Below are 13,826 nucleotides of genomic sequence, written 5' to 3'. Positions count from 1 at the left end.
AAGGACCAAGGTCAGTGGACTTAGGAGGAAAGAGCTGCAGTGATTGTAAGAGGTTTCAGCCAGTTGAACCTCTGGTTAGGTTGTTAATCTGGTCCAGTCAAGAAGACCTGGCTGACTTAAAAAAGGGTTGAGTGTCAGAGATACTAACACTCTGATACCTGACTCTGTATGAGGCAATACTATAGTCAAGGACTGTTACTGTGTAAAAGAAGTGACTTTGTGACAGGATACCAGCCTGTGTGAGGTTATTCCAAGCAGTACGTCCCTGCTCTTGTATACTCACTTGAGATATATACTGACATTGCATTTGCCTTCCTATTTCATAAGTGAACCTGCTTGGAAGAAGAGAACTGCAGATGCCAGAGAGTCAGTTGAAAAGAGTGGTGCTGGAAAAGCACAGGTCAGGCAACATACGAGGAACAGAGTTGACATTTTGGGCATAAGCCCTTCCTCAGGGATGTGCTAAAGAAGAGTTTATCTCCAAAATATCGATTCTCCTCTTCTCAGATGCTACCTGACCTAGTGTGCTTTTCCAGCACCACCCTTTTCAAACTGAACCTGCATGTTAACCTTAAGACAATCCTGAATGAGAACTCCCAAGTCACTGTGCTTCAATTTCTCAAACCTTATCCTGTTTTGAAAATAGTCTACGCTTCTATTCTTGCAACCGGTAAAACTTTAGTTAGGCACACTTGGAATATTGCACACATTAATAGGTGAAGGATGCTTTCGAGAGGATACAGAAAAGATTTACCTGGATGTTGCCTAGTATTGGGGACCTTATGTATGCAGAAAGAAATTTGTTTTCACTGGAATGCAGGAAGAGGAGGGATGATCTGACAAGTTTAAAAGATTGCGAATGGCACGGATAGTGTGAAAAATGAGGCTTTTCCCTAGGGGGGAGGAGTCAAATACTGGGGGACACAGACTCAAGGTGTGGTGTGGGGGGCGGGGGGGGGGAAAAGAGTGGTTTAAAAGACATGAGTGAGGCTAGTTTTTCCACAAAGAATAGCGTGTGCCTTGAGTGGGCTGCCCGAGGTGGTGGTGGTGGAAGCAGACAATAGCAACATTCAAGAAACACCTGGACAAATACAGGAGTAAGAAGGGAAGAAAGAGATACGGATCCTATAAGTGAAGGCTGTTTTAGTATGGAAAGACAAAATGTATTAACGCAGGCTTGAAGGGCCAAAGGGCCTGTACCTGTGCTCTATTGTTCTTCATTCAATACAGACCCCCTGTGGAACTCCGCTGATTATGAGCAGTCATCCTGACAAAGACCTCTCTAACCCCACTCGGTCTTCTGCCAGTCAGCCAATACTCTCTCCATGCCAGTTTCTTGCGCTGAACACAATGGGAGCATATTATTTAGCAGCTCCTGCACAGCAGGCCTTCTGGAAATCCAAACAGATCACATCCACCGGCTCTCCTTTGTCTAAATTCTCATTACCTGCAAGAATGTCACAGTTCTCAGGCTCACGAGTTCATAATTCTCTGAAGGTGGAGTTATAGGTAGACAGGCCAGCGAAGGCAGCTTTTAGCACACTGGCCTTCAACAGTCAGGGCATGGAGTACAGAAGTTGGGAAGTTATGTTGCAGTTGTACAGGACGTTGGCGAGACTGCTCTTGGAATATTGCGTTCAGCTTTGGTCACTTTGCTACAAGAAGGAGGTTATTAAATTGGAAAGAGTGCAGAAGAAATTTACAAGGATGTTGCCTGGAGCCAACTGCCTTGAGTTATAGGGAGAGAGATTCGACAAGCTAGGACTTTCTTCTTTACAGCAGAGAAGACTGAAGGGGGATCTTATAGCAGTGTACAAGATCATGAGAGGCATGGATAAGGTGAATGCACTCAGTCTTTGTCCAAGGGTTGGGGAAAGAGAGGACTAGAGGGCATCAATTTAAGGTTAGAGGGGAAAGAATAAAAGGGAACCTGGAGGGGCAACCTTTTTTTTAAAAACAGAGGGTGGTACACAAACAGAATGAGCTGCCAGTGGAAGTGGTTGAGGTGGGCATTTGAAAGGCGTTTAGATAAATACATGGATAGGAAAGAATTAGAAGGATATGGACCAAGTGCTTGGGAATGTGGTTAGCATACATGGACATTTTGGGCAGTATGGACCAGTTTGGATCAAAGGGCCCTGTCTCAGAGTTGAGGGACTCCATGACTCTAATTTAAACAGATTTATCAGGCGTGACTTCACCTTGACGAAGCTGTGCTGACTCCACCTTATTTTACCACGCACTTTCAAGTACTCCACACCTCATCCTTAACAGTGGACTCTAAAATCTTGCCAATGACCAAGGTCAGGCTAACCAGCCTATAATTTCCAGTTTCCTGCCTCCCTCTCTTTTTATACAGGGGTCTTGGTATTAGGTCCTCCCTGACTCCACTGAATCTTGAAAGATCGCCACCAATGCCTCTACAATCTCCTCAGTTATCTTCTTCAGAACCTTGATGTGTAGTCCATCTAGTCTGGTTGATTTATCCATCTTCAGACCATTCAGCTTCCTGAGCATCTTCTCCGTGGTAATGTCCACTACACTCTCAATTCCAGTGTGCTGGTGTCTTCCGCCATGAACAATGATGCAAAGTACCTTTTCAGTTCCTCTGCCATTCCTTTGCTCTCCATTACTACTTCTCCAACCTCATTTTTCAAATGAAGAATGTCCAGCCTTGCCTCTTTCATTCATTCCTAAAAGAAATCTTGCAATCTTTTCTTTTGAGTTAGCTTACCCTCATATTTCATGTTCTCCTCCTTTATTGTTTTAAGTTGTCCTCTCTTGCATGGGAGATTGATAGGCAATTGGATCCAGACTTGACTGTCTGGTAGAGTGATGGTCGAGTAACTGGAGTGGATCAGCATTGGAGCCCTTGCTGCTTGTCATGATTTGGAGATGCCTGTGTTGGACTGGGGTGTACAAACTTAAAAATCACACCACCAGGTTACAGCCCAGGGTTTATTTGAAAGCACTTGCTTTCAGAGCACTGCTCCTTCATCAGGTGGTTATGACCACCTGATGAACAAACAACGCTCCAAAAGCTAGTGCTTCCAAATAAAACCTGTTGGGCTGTAACCTGGTGGTGTGTGATTTTTTTTTAATCTTGCTGTTTGTGGCATATATATCTGATTTTGACTTGAATGAAGGAGGATTGATCTGTAAGTTTGCAGATAACACAAAAACTGGAGAGCAGTAAAATAGTGAGGAGGGTAGCCTGAGATTACAGGAGAATTCAGATGGGCTGACCATCACCATCCACCACCCAGCCTCCTGTCTGGTCAAGCCAGTCATAACTGAACAAAGAACATTTATAGCCCAGGAACAGGCCCTTTGGCCCTCCAAGCCGGAGCTGATCCAAATCCACTGTCTAAACCGGTCAGCCAATTCCTAAGCATCTGTATCCATCAGCTCCCCACCTACGGCACGGTGGCTCAGTGGTTAGCACTGCTGCCTCACAGCGTCAGGAACCGGAGTTCGATTCCAGCCTTGTGCAAACTTCCACAAACAGTTGCGCATTCTCCAGGTGCTCCGGTTTCCTCCCACAATCCAAAAATGTGCAGGTCAGGTGAGCTGGCCATGCTAAATTGGCCATAGTGTTAGGTGCATTAGTCAAAGAGAAATGGCTCTGGGTGAGTTACTCTTCGGAGGGTCGGTGTGGGCCTGTTTCCACACAGTAGGGAATCTATTCTAATCTAATCTACTCATGCATCTGTCCAGACACATCTTAAAATGAATCTACCGTGTCTGCCTCTATCACCTCTGTTGGCAACGCATTCCAGTCACCTACCACGCTCTGTGTAAAGTACTTGCCCCGTGTATCCCCTTTACACTTTTCATCTCTCACCTTGAAAGCGTGACCTCTCGTTATTGAATCCTTCACCCTGGGAAAAAGCATATCTCGGTCCACCCTGTCTATACCCTTCATGATTTTGTAAACCTCAATCAGGTCCTCCCTCAATCTCTTTTTTCCCTCATGAAAATAAACCTAACCCACTCAACCTCTCTCCATAGCTATCACCTTCCATACCAGGCAACATCCTCATAATCCTTCACTGCACCCTCTCCAAAGCGTCCACATCCTTTTGGTAATGTGGCGACCAGAACTGTATACAGTATTCTAAACGTAGCCGAACCAATGTCTTGTATAATTTTAACATGACCTGCCAGCTCTTATACTCAGTACCCCATCTGATGAAGGCAAGCATACCATATGCCTTCTTGACCACTTTATCCACCTGTGCAGCAACCTTCAGGGTACAATGGACCTGAACTCCCAGATCTCTCTGCCCATCAACTTTTCCCAAGGCTCTTCCTTTTACTGTGTAATTTGCTCTAGAATTAGACTTGCCCAAATGCATCACCTCACATTTGCCTGGATTGAACTCCATCTGCCACTTTTCCACCCAATTCTCCAGTCTATCTATATTCTCCTATATTCTTCAAAAGTCCTCTGTTTTCTGCTATTCCACCCATCTTTGTGTCATCTGCAAACTTGCTGATCATACCAACAGTGCCCTCTTCTAGATCATTTATGTATATCACAAACAACAGTGGCCCCTGCACTGATCCCTGTGGTCACCTTTCTCCATTTTGAGAAACTTCCTTCAACTATTACTGTCCCCTGTTGCTCAACCAGTTTTTTATTCACCTAGCTAGAACACCCTGCACACCATGGGACTTCATTTTCTCTATTAGTTTACCATGGGCAACCTTATCAAACACCTTACTAAAGCCCATGCATATGACATCAATACGTCCGCACAGAACCATGTTGCCTACCACTGATAAACCCATTCTTTTCTAAATATAAATAGATCCTATCCCTCAGTACCTGCTCCAGCAACTTTCCCACCACTGACACCAGGCTCACTGGTCTGTAGTTACTCAGAATATCTCTACGACTCTTCTTGTACAGGGGGACAAGATGAGCAACCTTCCAGTCCTCCGGGCACCTCACCTGTATTTAAGGATGCCACAAAGATATCGGTCAGGGCCCCAGCTATTTCCCCAGTGAGAGGAACCTGGGATAGATCCCATCTGGTCCTGGGGATTTGTCCACCTTAACCTCTAGCCTACCCAACACATCTTCCCTATTAATATCAACATGATCCAGACTAATTAAACTTCTATCTCTAATCTCAACATTCATGTTCCTCTCCTCAGTGAACACTGATGCAAAGTAATCATTCACGATCTCACCCATTCCCTCCGGTTCACACAGCTTTCCTTCATTATCCTTTAGTGGGCCAATCCTTTCCCTAGCTACCCACTTGCTGCTTTTTAATAAAATGCTTTGGGATTCTCCTTAATTCTGTTCACTAAAGCTATTTCATGACCCCTTTTAACCCGCTTGATTCCTCATTTAAGACTGGTCCTACTCTTCCAATATTCCTCCAGGGCCCGTTCTGTTCTTATCCACCTGGACCTTATGTATGCTTTCCTTTTCCTCTTGGCTAGTCGCAAGATTTCTCCTGTCACCCAAGGTTCACGAATCTTGCCTTTCTTATTCTGTGCCTTCAACGGGACATGCCTATCCTGCACAATTTTTAACCTAGCTTTGAAAGTGCCCTACATCTCAAATGTGGACTTCCCTTCAAATAGCTGAGTCCAATTCCACTTTTCCCAGCTCCTGACTAATTTTGATATAACTGGCCTTGGCCCAGTTTAGTACCCTTCCCTTAGGACCACTGTCATCTTTGTTTACGAGTATTCTAAAAAACGTAGAATTGTGGTCACTGTTCCCAAAGAAATCCCCCACCGCAACTTCTATCATTTGGCCTGGCTCATTCCCCAATACCAGGTCCAATATGGCCTTGTCGGGCTATTGACATACAGCTCTAGAAAACTCTCCTGGACCTCTGACACTAAATGTATCCCAGTCAATGTTGGGAAGATTAAAATCTCCCATCACCAATACCGTAATGCCGCTACATCTTTCCATAATCTGTTTACCTATTTGTTCTTCTACCTCACGCTCACTGTTGGGAGGCCTGTAATACAGTCCCAATAATGTAACTGCACCCTTATTTCTCAGCTCCACCCATAATTCAACACTACCCAAGCCCTCCATAGTGTCCTCCTTTAGCACAGCTGTCATATCATCCCTGACCAGCAATGCAACTCCACCCCACCTTTTACATCCCTCCCTGTCCTGTCTGAAGCATCTATATCCTGCAACATTTAGTTGCCAATCATGCCCTTCCTTCAACCAAGTCTCTGTGATTGCAATAATGTCATACTCCCAGGTACCAATCCAAGCCCTAAGTTCATCTGCCTTACCCACTATACTCCTTGCATTAAAGTAGAGGCATTTCAGGCCACCAATTCTTTTGCATTCTTCTGCTCACTGCCTACTCTTCCCCTTATTAATGCTATCTTCATGATTCTTACAGTCTCCAGTTTCCACCTCGCTGCCTACTTGTTTTCTCTTCTGGTTCCCAGCCCCCTGCCATAGTAGTTTAAACCCTCCCCAATAGCAGTAGCAAAAACTCCCCCAAGGACATTGGTTCCAGTCTGGTTCAGATACAGACCGCCCATTTTGTAATAATCCTACATTCCCCAGAACCGGTCCCAATGTCTAACAAATCTGAACCCCCTCCCTCCTACACCATCCCTCATGCCACATGTTCATCCTGCCTATTTTTTCATTTCTATGTTGGCTAGCACCTGGCACTGGTAGTAATCCTGAGATCACTACCTTTGAGGTCCTCCACTTTAAATTTCTCTAGCTCCCCAAATTCTGCTGTCAGGACCTCAACTCATTTTCTACTTCTATCGTTGGTGCCTATATGCACCAAAACAACTGGCTGTTCACCCTCCCCTTTTCGGCTGCAGGGAATGTGATCAGTGACATCCCTGACCCGAGCACCTGGGAGGCAACATACCATCCGGGAATCACGTTTTCGGCCACAGAACCGTGAATCCTCTCACAATAGAATCCCCTATGACTATGGCCCTACGAGTCTTTTTCCAGCCTTTCTGAACAGTAGTGCCCACCACGGTGCCATGATCTTGACAACTGCTGCCCACCCCTGGTGAGCCATCTCCTCCAACAGTATCCAAAACAGTATACCTGTTTTGGAGGGAGATGACCACGGGGGACACCTGCACTGCCTTCCTACTCTTTCTCTGCCTTTTGGTCACCCGTTCACTGTCTCCCTCAACAACTCTAACCTGCGGTGTGACCAGTTCACTAAACGTGCTCTCCACGACCTCCTCAGCATCATGGATGCTCCACAGTGAGTCCATCGCAGCTCCAGAGCCGTCATGCGGTCAAACAAGAGCTGCAGCTGGACACACTTCTTGCAAGTGTAAGAGTCAGAAACGTCAGCCACGTCCCTGAGCTCCCACATCAGGCAAGAGGCACATGCCACTGGTCTGAGGTCCCCTGCCATTGTAAGCCTTAGCTTTATATCAACCAACTAAAACCAAACAATGCACTTAAAGATACAGAGTCAGATGTACAGCAGGGAAACAAACCCTTTGGTCCAACCTGTCTACGCCGACCAGATATCCCAACTCAATCTAGTCCCACCTGCCAGCACCTGGCCCATATCCTTCCAATTCATATACCCATCAAATGTCTTTTAAATGTTGTAATTGTACTAGCCTGCATCACTTCCTCTGGCAGCTCATGCCATACACATACCACCCTCTGCGTGAAAAAGTTGTCCCTTAGGTCTCTTTTATGTCTTTCCCCTCTCACCCTAAACCTATGCCCTCTAGTTCTGGACTCTCCAACTCCAGGGAAAGGATTTTGCCTATTTACTGGATTAGTGGTGCTGGAAGAGCACAGCAGTTCAGGCAGCATCCAACGAGCAGCGAAATCGACGTTTCGGGCAAAAGCCCCTGATGAAGGGCTTTTGCCCGAAACGTCGATTTCGCTGCTTGTTGGATGCTGCCTGAGCTGCTGTGCTCTTCCAGCACCACTAATCCAGTATTTTGCCTATTTACCCTATCCATGCCCCTCATGATTTTGTAAACCTCTATAAGGTCACCTCTCAGCCTCTGATGCTCCAGGAAAAACAGCCCCAGCCTGTTCAGCCTCTCCCTGTTCATCTCAAATCCTCCAATCCTGGCAACATCCTTGTAGATCTTTTCTGAACTCTTTCAAGTTTCACAACATCTTTCCGACAGGAAGGAGACTAGAATTGCACACAATATTCCAACAGTTGCCTAACCAATGTCCTGTACAGCCGCAACATGACCACCCAACCCCTTACTCAATACTCTGACCAATAAAGGAAAGCATACCAAACACCTTCTTCACTATCCTATCTACTTGCAACTCCACTTCCAACCAACTATGAACCTGCACTCCAAGGTCTCTGTTCAGCAACACTCCCTAGGACCTTACCATTAAGGTGTATAAGTCCTGCTAAAATTTGCATTCCGTAAAAGAAAAAAAAAAAGAAAAACATAAAAGCCTTACCTTAGAGTTTTTTTTTCTAGTTAGAGGAGGGGGCAGGAGGGAGATACTACATGTGTTGTATCTCTGGTTCAGCCACTGTCAAAATATATACTTATTCCTTACCTTCCTGGCACCCTCCTGGTCTCCACATCACCTCCGCTGTGTCTCCCGCTGCTCCCAGACAGAAAAAAAAGTTTCTCCTTTAATTCACCTCACTTTCTTCAGGTCCAAAGTGTGCCATGGGTATCCACATGGACATAACTGAGTCTGCTCTCTTTGTGGGAGAAAGTGGGGACTCCAGATGCTGGAGATCAGAGTCGAGAGTGTAGTGCTGGAAAAGCACAGCAGGTCAGGCAGCATCCGAGAAGCAGGAGAATCGATGTTTCAGTCGTAAGCCCTTCATTAGGAGCAAAGCCTATGAACAGGCTTCGCAGTCAGGGTGAAATTAACCAGGAGAAAATGAGGACTGTAGATGCTGGAGATTAGATCAGAATGAGACAAGCCTCATTCCTGATGAAGGGCTTATGCCCGAAACATCGATTCTCCTGCTCTTCAGATGCTGTCTGACCTGCTGTGCTTTACCAACACCACACACTCTTGACTCTGATAGCTTTGTGGGGTATGTGGAACATTGCCTATAATAAATCCTACTCAGGTCCCTCCCCGCAACTCTTTCTCCAGTACAACAACATCGGTTCTGCTTCCCTCGCCCATTCAGAATCGGAAAAAATTAATTTTGCTTCCAATTTCCACCCTGCCCGCAACTTCACCTGATTCACTTCGCTCTCCTCCTTTCCTTTACACCAGTTTCCATTTCTGGGGGATAGGCTGGCCACCAATATCCATGACAAACCCAATGACTCCCAGTTACCTTGACTAAACATCCTCACTTCCAGTAAAGAAGATTCCATTCTCAGTTCTTCAATCTTCATCACATCTGTTCTGATGATGCTGCATTCTGCAGGGGAGGGGGCATTAGAAATGTTCACCTTGCTCTCAACCAGGAATTCCCCAATACCATGGTTGACAGGATCTTCAGTAGCATCCAACCAACCAATCCCCTGCACTTCTGCCCTCATCCCTTCCCTCCTACAGCGATAAGGTCCTGCTGGTCCTCACTTACCATCCCATCAGTCTCTGCATCCAAAGGATCATAAGCTACCATTTACACTATCTGCAATGGGATGCCACCAGACATATTCCCCTCTCGCCAGCCTTCTGTGGGGACCATTCCTTCCAGGAGACACTGGTCCATTCGAAACACCTCCCTACTCCTACACAGCATGTGCCCTTGCAAGTTCAGAGGTGCCTGTATAATTCCTACCTCCTCACTACCCGAGACCCCAAAAAAAACCTCCAGGAGAAGCAGCAATTTACATGCACTTCACTCAATCTTAGTCGACTGTATTCGCTGCTCACACATGGTCACCTCTACACCAAGGAAACAAAGCGCAGACTGGATGACTGCTTTGCAGTACACCCACACTGTTCACAAAAAACGACCCCAAGCTTCCAGTTGCCTGTCACTCCAACACATTTGGGTCTGCTGCTGTTGGGACCCTGCAGCCAAGAGAGAGCTAGAAAGCAAGCAAGCCAGACAAAGAGAGAGGTGCAGAACCTCTCACATACTTATACCTTTTACACTCATAACCCCTGCCACACACACACACACACCCTCTCCCCTCCACATACACGTGTTTGTGGGGTGAATTTGTACTTGCAGAATTACATGTTACTTTGCGCAAAAACTGCATGAATCCATGGAAGATTCTGCAAATCCGTTTTTTAAGATTAGAATCAGTCTGACCATTGTGGCACAGACTGCTTCACAGGGAGGCTCACACCTTCAATATCTGGGCTGACATGACACCAATTGTTAAAGTTCATTTGAGAATGTAACTTTTAAAAAAGTTCTGCAATTTGCATATGAAAGAACTAAAACCAACATGGCCATTCTAAAAGATGAGATACTTAAACAATCCAGGTCTTTTTCAATATATAATTTCAGTTACATCACACTGACCTTTCGCTATAAATTTTGCGTCTTACGATCTTATACTCCACAACCACCTGATGAAAGAGCAGTGCTCTGAAAGCTAGTGCTTCCAAATAAACCTGTTGGACTATAACCTGGCATTGTTGAATTTTTAAACTTTGTCCATCCCAGTCCAACACCAGTGTCTCCACATCATGGCCTCAAGACTCAACTTTGAATTCAATCACTTTAGAATTGAACACTCTCTGATGTCCTTTACTCATCTGCACCCCCCCCCCCACCACCAAAAGTTCGGTCACAACATGGGACTGCTTTCAGAGCCAAACCACTTTTCACCCACTTCTGTTCTCCCAGTAATCAACCATTCTCTCACCTTGGGATACTATCAGGAATACTGTACAGCACAGAAACAGACCCTTCGGTCCAACCCGTCCATGCCGACCAGGTATCCCAACCCAACCTAGTCCCACCTGCCAGCACCGGGCCAATATCCCTCCAAACCCTTCCTAATCATATACCCATCCAAATGCCTTTTAAATATTGCAATTGTACCAGCCTCCACCACTTCCTCTGGCAGCTCATTCCATACACGTACCACTCTCTGTGTGAAAACGTTGCCCTGTAGGTCTCTTTTATATCTTTCCCCTCTCACCCTAAACCTATGCCCTCTAGTTCTGGACTCCCCGACCCCAGGGAAAAGACTTTGCCTATTTACCCTATCCATACCCCTCAATTTTGTAAGCCTCTCAGCCTCTGACTGTATTCCTGATGAAGGGCTTTTGCCCGAGATGTCGATTTTACTACTCCTCAGATGCTGCCTGAACTGCTGTGCTTTTCCAGCACCACTCTAATCTAGACTCTGGTTTCCAGCATCTGCGGTCAAGTATCCCAAGGTAAAAACAATCAGCTTTTCGTTTGTCTAACTGTCATCATCTCTATTTACACCTATCTGCTTACTTTTTAAATATCACTTTTCCTTAGCTTCTAATTAGTTCTGAAGGGTCACTAGACTCAAAAGGTTAACTGTTTCTCTGTCCACAGATGCTGCCAGACTGGTTGAGTTTCTCCAGCAATCCCCAGCACCCACTGTTCTCTGTCCCTCTGAGCTAGTATCCTGCCATTCGTGGGAAACTCCCTGAACTTGGCCTTTCTTCCAAAGCACATCCCATTGCTAAAATAAGACAGTTCGAACTCGAGCATTTTAAACAAACCCGAACAGAGTTCAACATTTTAACCTTCAGTAAATTATAACAAAAATTCTCAACTCGTAAACACTGGCTGATGATCCTGAGCTCATGTTTCTTACTAAAGATAAAAGATTTCCAGGGACCTAAAATATAAAGTGACCCGGAATCGAAGAGGGGGGTCGGACGACGCAAAAAAGAGGCAGAGAATCAAGGCGAGGAAGTGAAAGAGCCCAGTGCCGTTCGCAGACACTCACCGCCATCACTCTCCGCTTCATTATCACTGGAACAGCGAACAACAAAACCACACCGAGCAAAAGGAGCAAAACTCCAGGCACCGCCAGAAACCTCGGCTGGAACTTCATACCCAGATCTCTATTTAATTTAAAGCCAAGTAACAAAATCCTTCAGTTACCACAATCTGAGCTAAAACTGATAACTATGAATGCTGGAAATCTGCAGTAACTTCTGTTCCCGTACCACGGAATGAGAATTAGCTTCGCTTCCGAAACTTTTATAAAGAGTCAGTGCCACAACCTGCCCTAGCGCCTCCTCCAACATCAATAACTCTCCCCATTTCGCAAGCTCCACTTGGCCACAAATTCGCCAATATCACCATAAACCTCAAAGTCATCATGTGAGATTTGATCATGTGAACTGTTGAAATCACATGACCTCGAATCCAGCCACCGTTACGATTGCTTCTCATTGATTTCATTTATCTCTGAAGTTGAAGTTGTTGCTGTGTGGTTGACTCGGGTCGTTTGAGTGTCTGTCTCTGAGCCAGGAGATGCACGTTCAAGTCCGAAAAGGTCATGTAGCATAGAAGAGGCCATTGGGCCGACTGAGTCTATGCTGACCGATCTATCCTCGTCCCACTTTCCAGCCTAAAATAGTTCAAATGCTCCTCCAAGTACATTTTAAGGATTGGAGCTTCCTGCCTCAACTATCCTCCCAGGCAGTGCATTCCAGATTCCCGTCTGGATGATATTTTTGTTTCTTAAATCTCCTCTGAATTCCTTGCCTTTCACCTTTAAAATGTGCCCTTGTTATTAGCCCTTCAAGTAGAATTAGAATTATGTTTTATTGCCACGTGTACTGAAATACAGGGGTATAGGAGTACAGTAAAAAGTGGACAAAGTCGACATTCTCTGGTGCCACTTGAGGTACAAAGGTTCTTAGGTTTAAAGTGGAAAAATAAAGAAGTAAGGGCAAAAGTTCAAAATTACAGTCCTTAAGGGCTTAGCAATGGGCCTGGATCTGGCTTCATCCTCCCCAACACTGAGACCGTCACCAGCACGAAACAGTCAGCCTGCCTTGAGTCCCTTCACCTCACCGCCATTGCAGAACTGTGTCACCGTTCTTCAGCTACATCTTGTCTTAACCAGTGCTGCTGCTGCACTGGACCAATCTCGGCAATATAGCCGCCACTGAAACTGCCAGGTCCTGCACTGGGCCCAAACTCACCTTCATTGCCGGTAACACAAAGTCAACTCCCTCTGCCACAGCTGCTGGAAACAAGGTGGATACACTGGTCACCTTGATGCCTTCCAAGATCGCCATAGAAGGTAAGAAAGGTTACAGTAAAAAAAAAGAACAAAAGGCAAAAGCAGATGAGCTCTGGGCTCCAGAGCCCACTCCTTGCACTGCTATTCTGCCACTATTTTGACTGGCTTCAACTAAGGTGCTTCCTATCTACTCTGTCCATGCCCCCCATTGTCCTATCAGGTCCCCTTATACAGGTCTGCTCTAAACATCCTAAATTTAACCAACCTTTCTTCATAGTGAAACAGCTTCAACCCAGGCAACATCTTGGTGAATTTTCTCTGCAACCCTTCTAGTGCAATCACTTCCTTTTGTATCGTGCAGTGACCAGAAATGTAAGCAGTCCTCCAGCAGTGGCCTAACCAAAGTTTTGGTCAACTCCCATATAACCTCCCTGTTCTTTTAATCTTTGGAGGTGGCGGAAATGTCGGCGGATGATTTGGTTTATGCGAAGGTTTGTAGGGTGGAAGGTGAGCACCAGGGGCGTTCTGTCCTTGTTACGGTTGGAGGGGTGGGGTCTGAGGGCGGAGGTGCGGGATGTGGACGAGATGCGTTGGAGGGCATCTTTAACCACGTGGGAAGGGAAATTGCGGTCTCTAAAGAAGGAGGCCATCTGGTGTGTTCTATGGTGGAACTGGTCCTCCTGGGAGCAGATATGGCGGAGGCGGAAAAATTGGGAATACAGGATGGC

The 13,826-nt window shown here is 45.9% G+C and overlaps 1 protein-coding gene across 4 annotated transcripts in view; it reads right to left on the bottom strand.

Annotated features, from left to right (window-relative positions):
- The window catches only part of scarb1 (scavenger receptor class B, member 1), a 107,772-nt gene extending 95,553 nt beyond the window's left edge, over nt 1-12,219 (bottom strand). For 2 of the 4 annotated variants that reach the window (XM_072587575.1, XM_072587578.1), the window contains exon 1: nt 11,848-12,199. In XM_072587575.1, the coding sequence (XP_072443676.1) occupies nt 11,848-11,955 (108 nt within the window). In that variant the 5' untranslated portion in view covers nt 11,956-12,199. Of the gene's footprint in view, nt 1-11,847 lie in introns of all 4 variants that reach the window. The other 2 variants (XM_072587576.1, XM_072587577.1) reach the window with 2 other exon arrangements.
- Between the last annotated feature and the right edge of the window lie 1,607 nt (nt 12,220-13,826).

Source organism: Chiloscyllium punctatum, chromosome 17 (genome assembly GCF_047496795.1).
Source record: "Chiloscyllium punctatum isolate Juve2018m chromosome 17, sChiPun1.3, whole genome shotgun sequence".
Taxonomy (NCBI): Eukaryota; Metazoa; Chordata; class Chondrichthyes; order Orectolobiformes; family Hemiscylliidae; genus Chiloscyllium; species Chiloscyllium punctatum.
The sequence above is the reverse complement of the archived record's forward strand: the minus strand, read 5'-3'. Positions and strand labels throughout refer to the sequence as shown.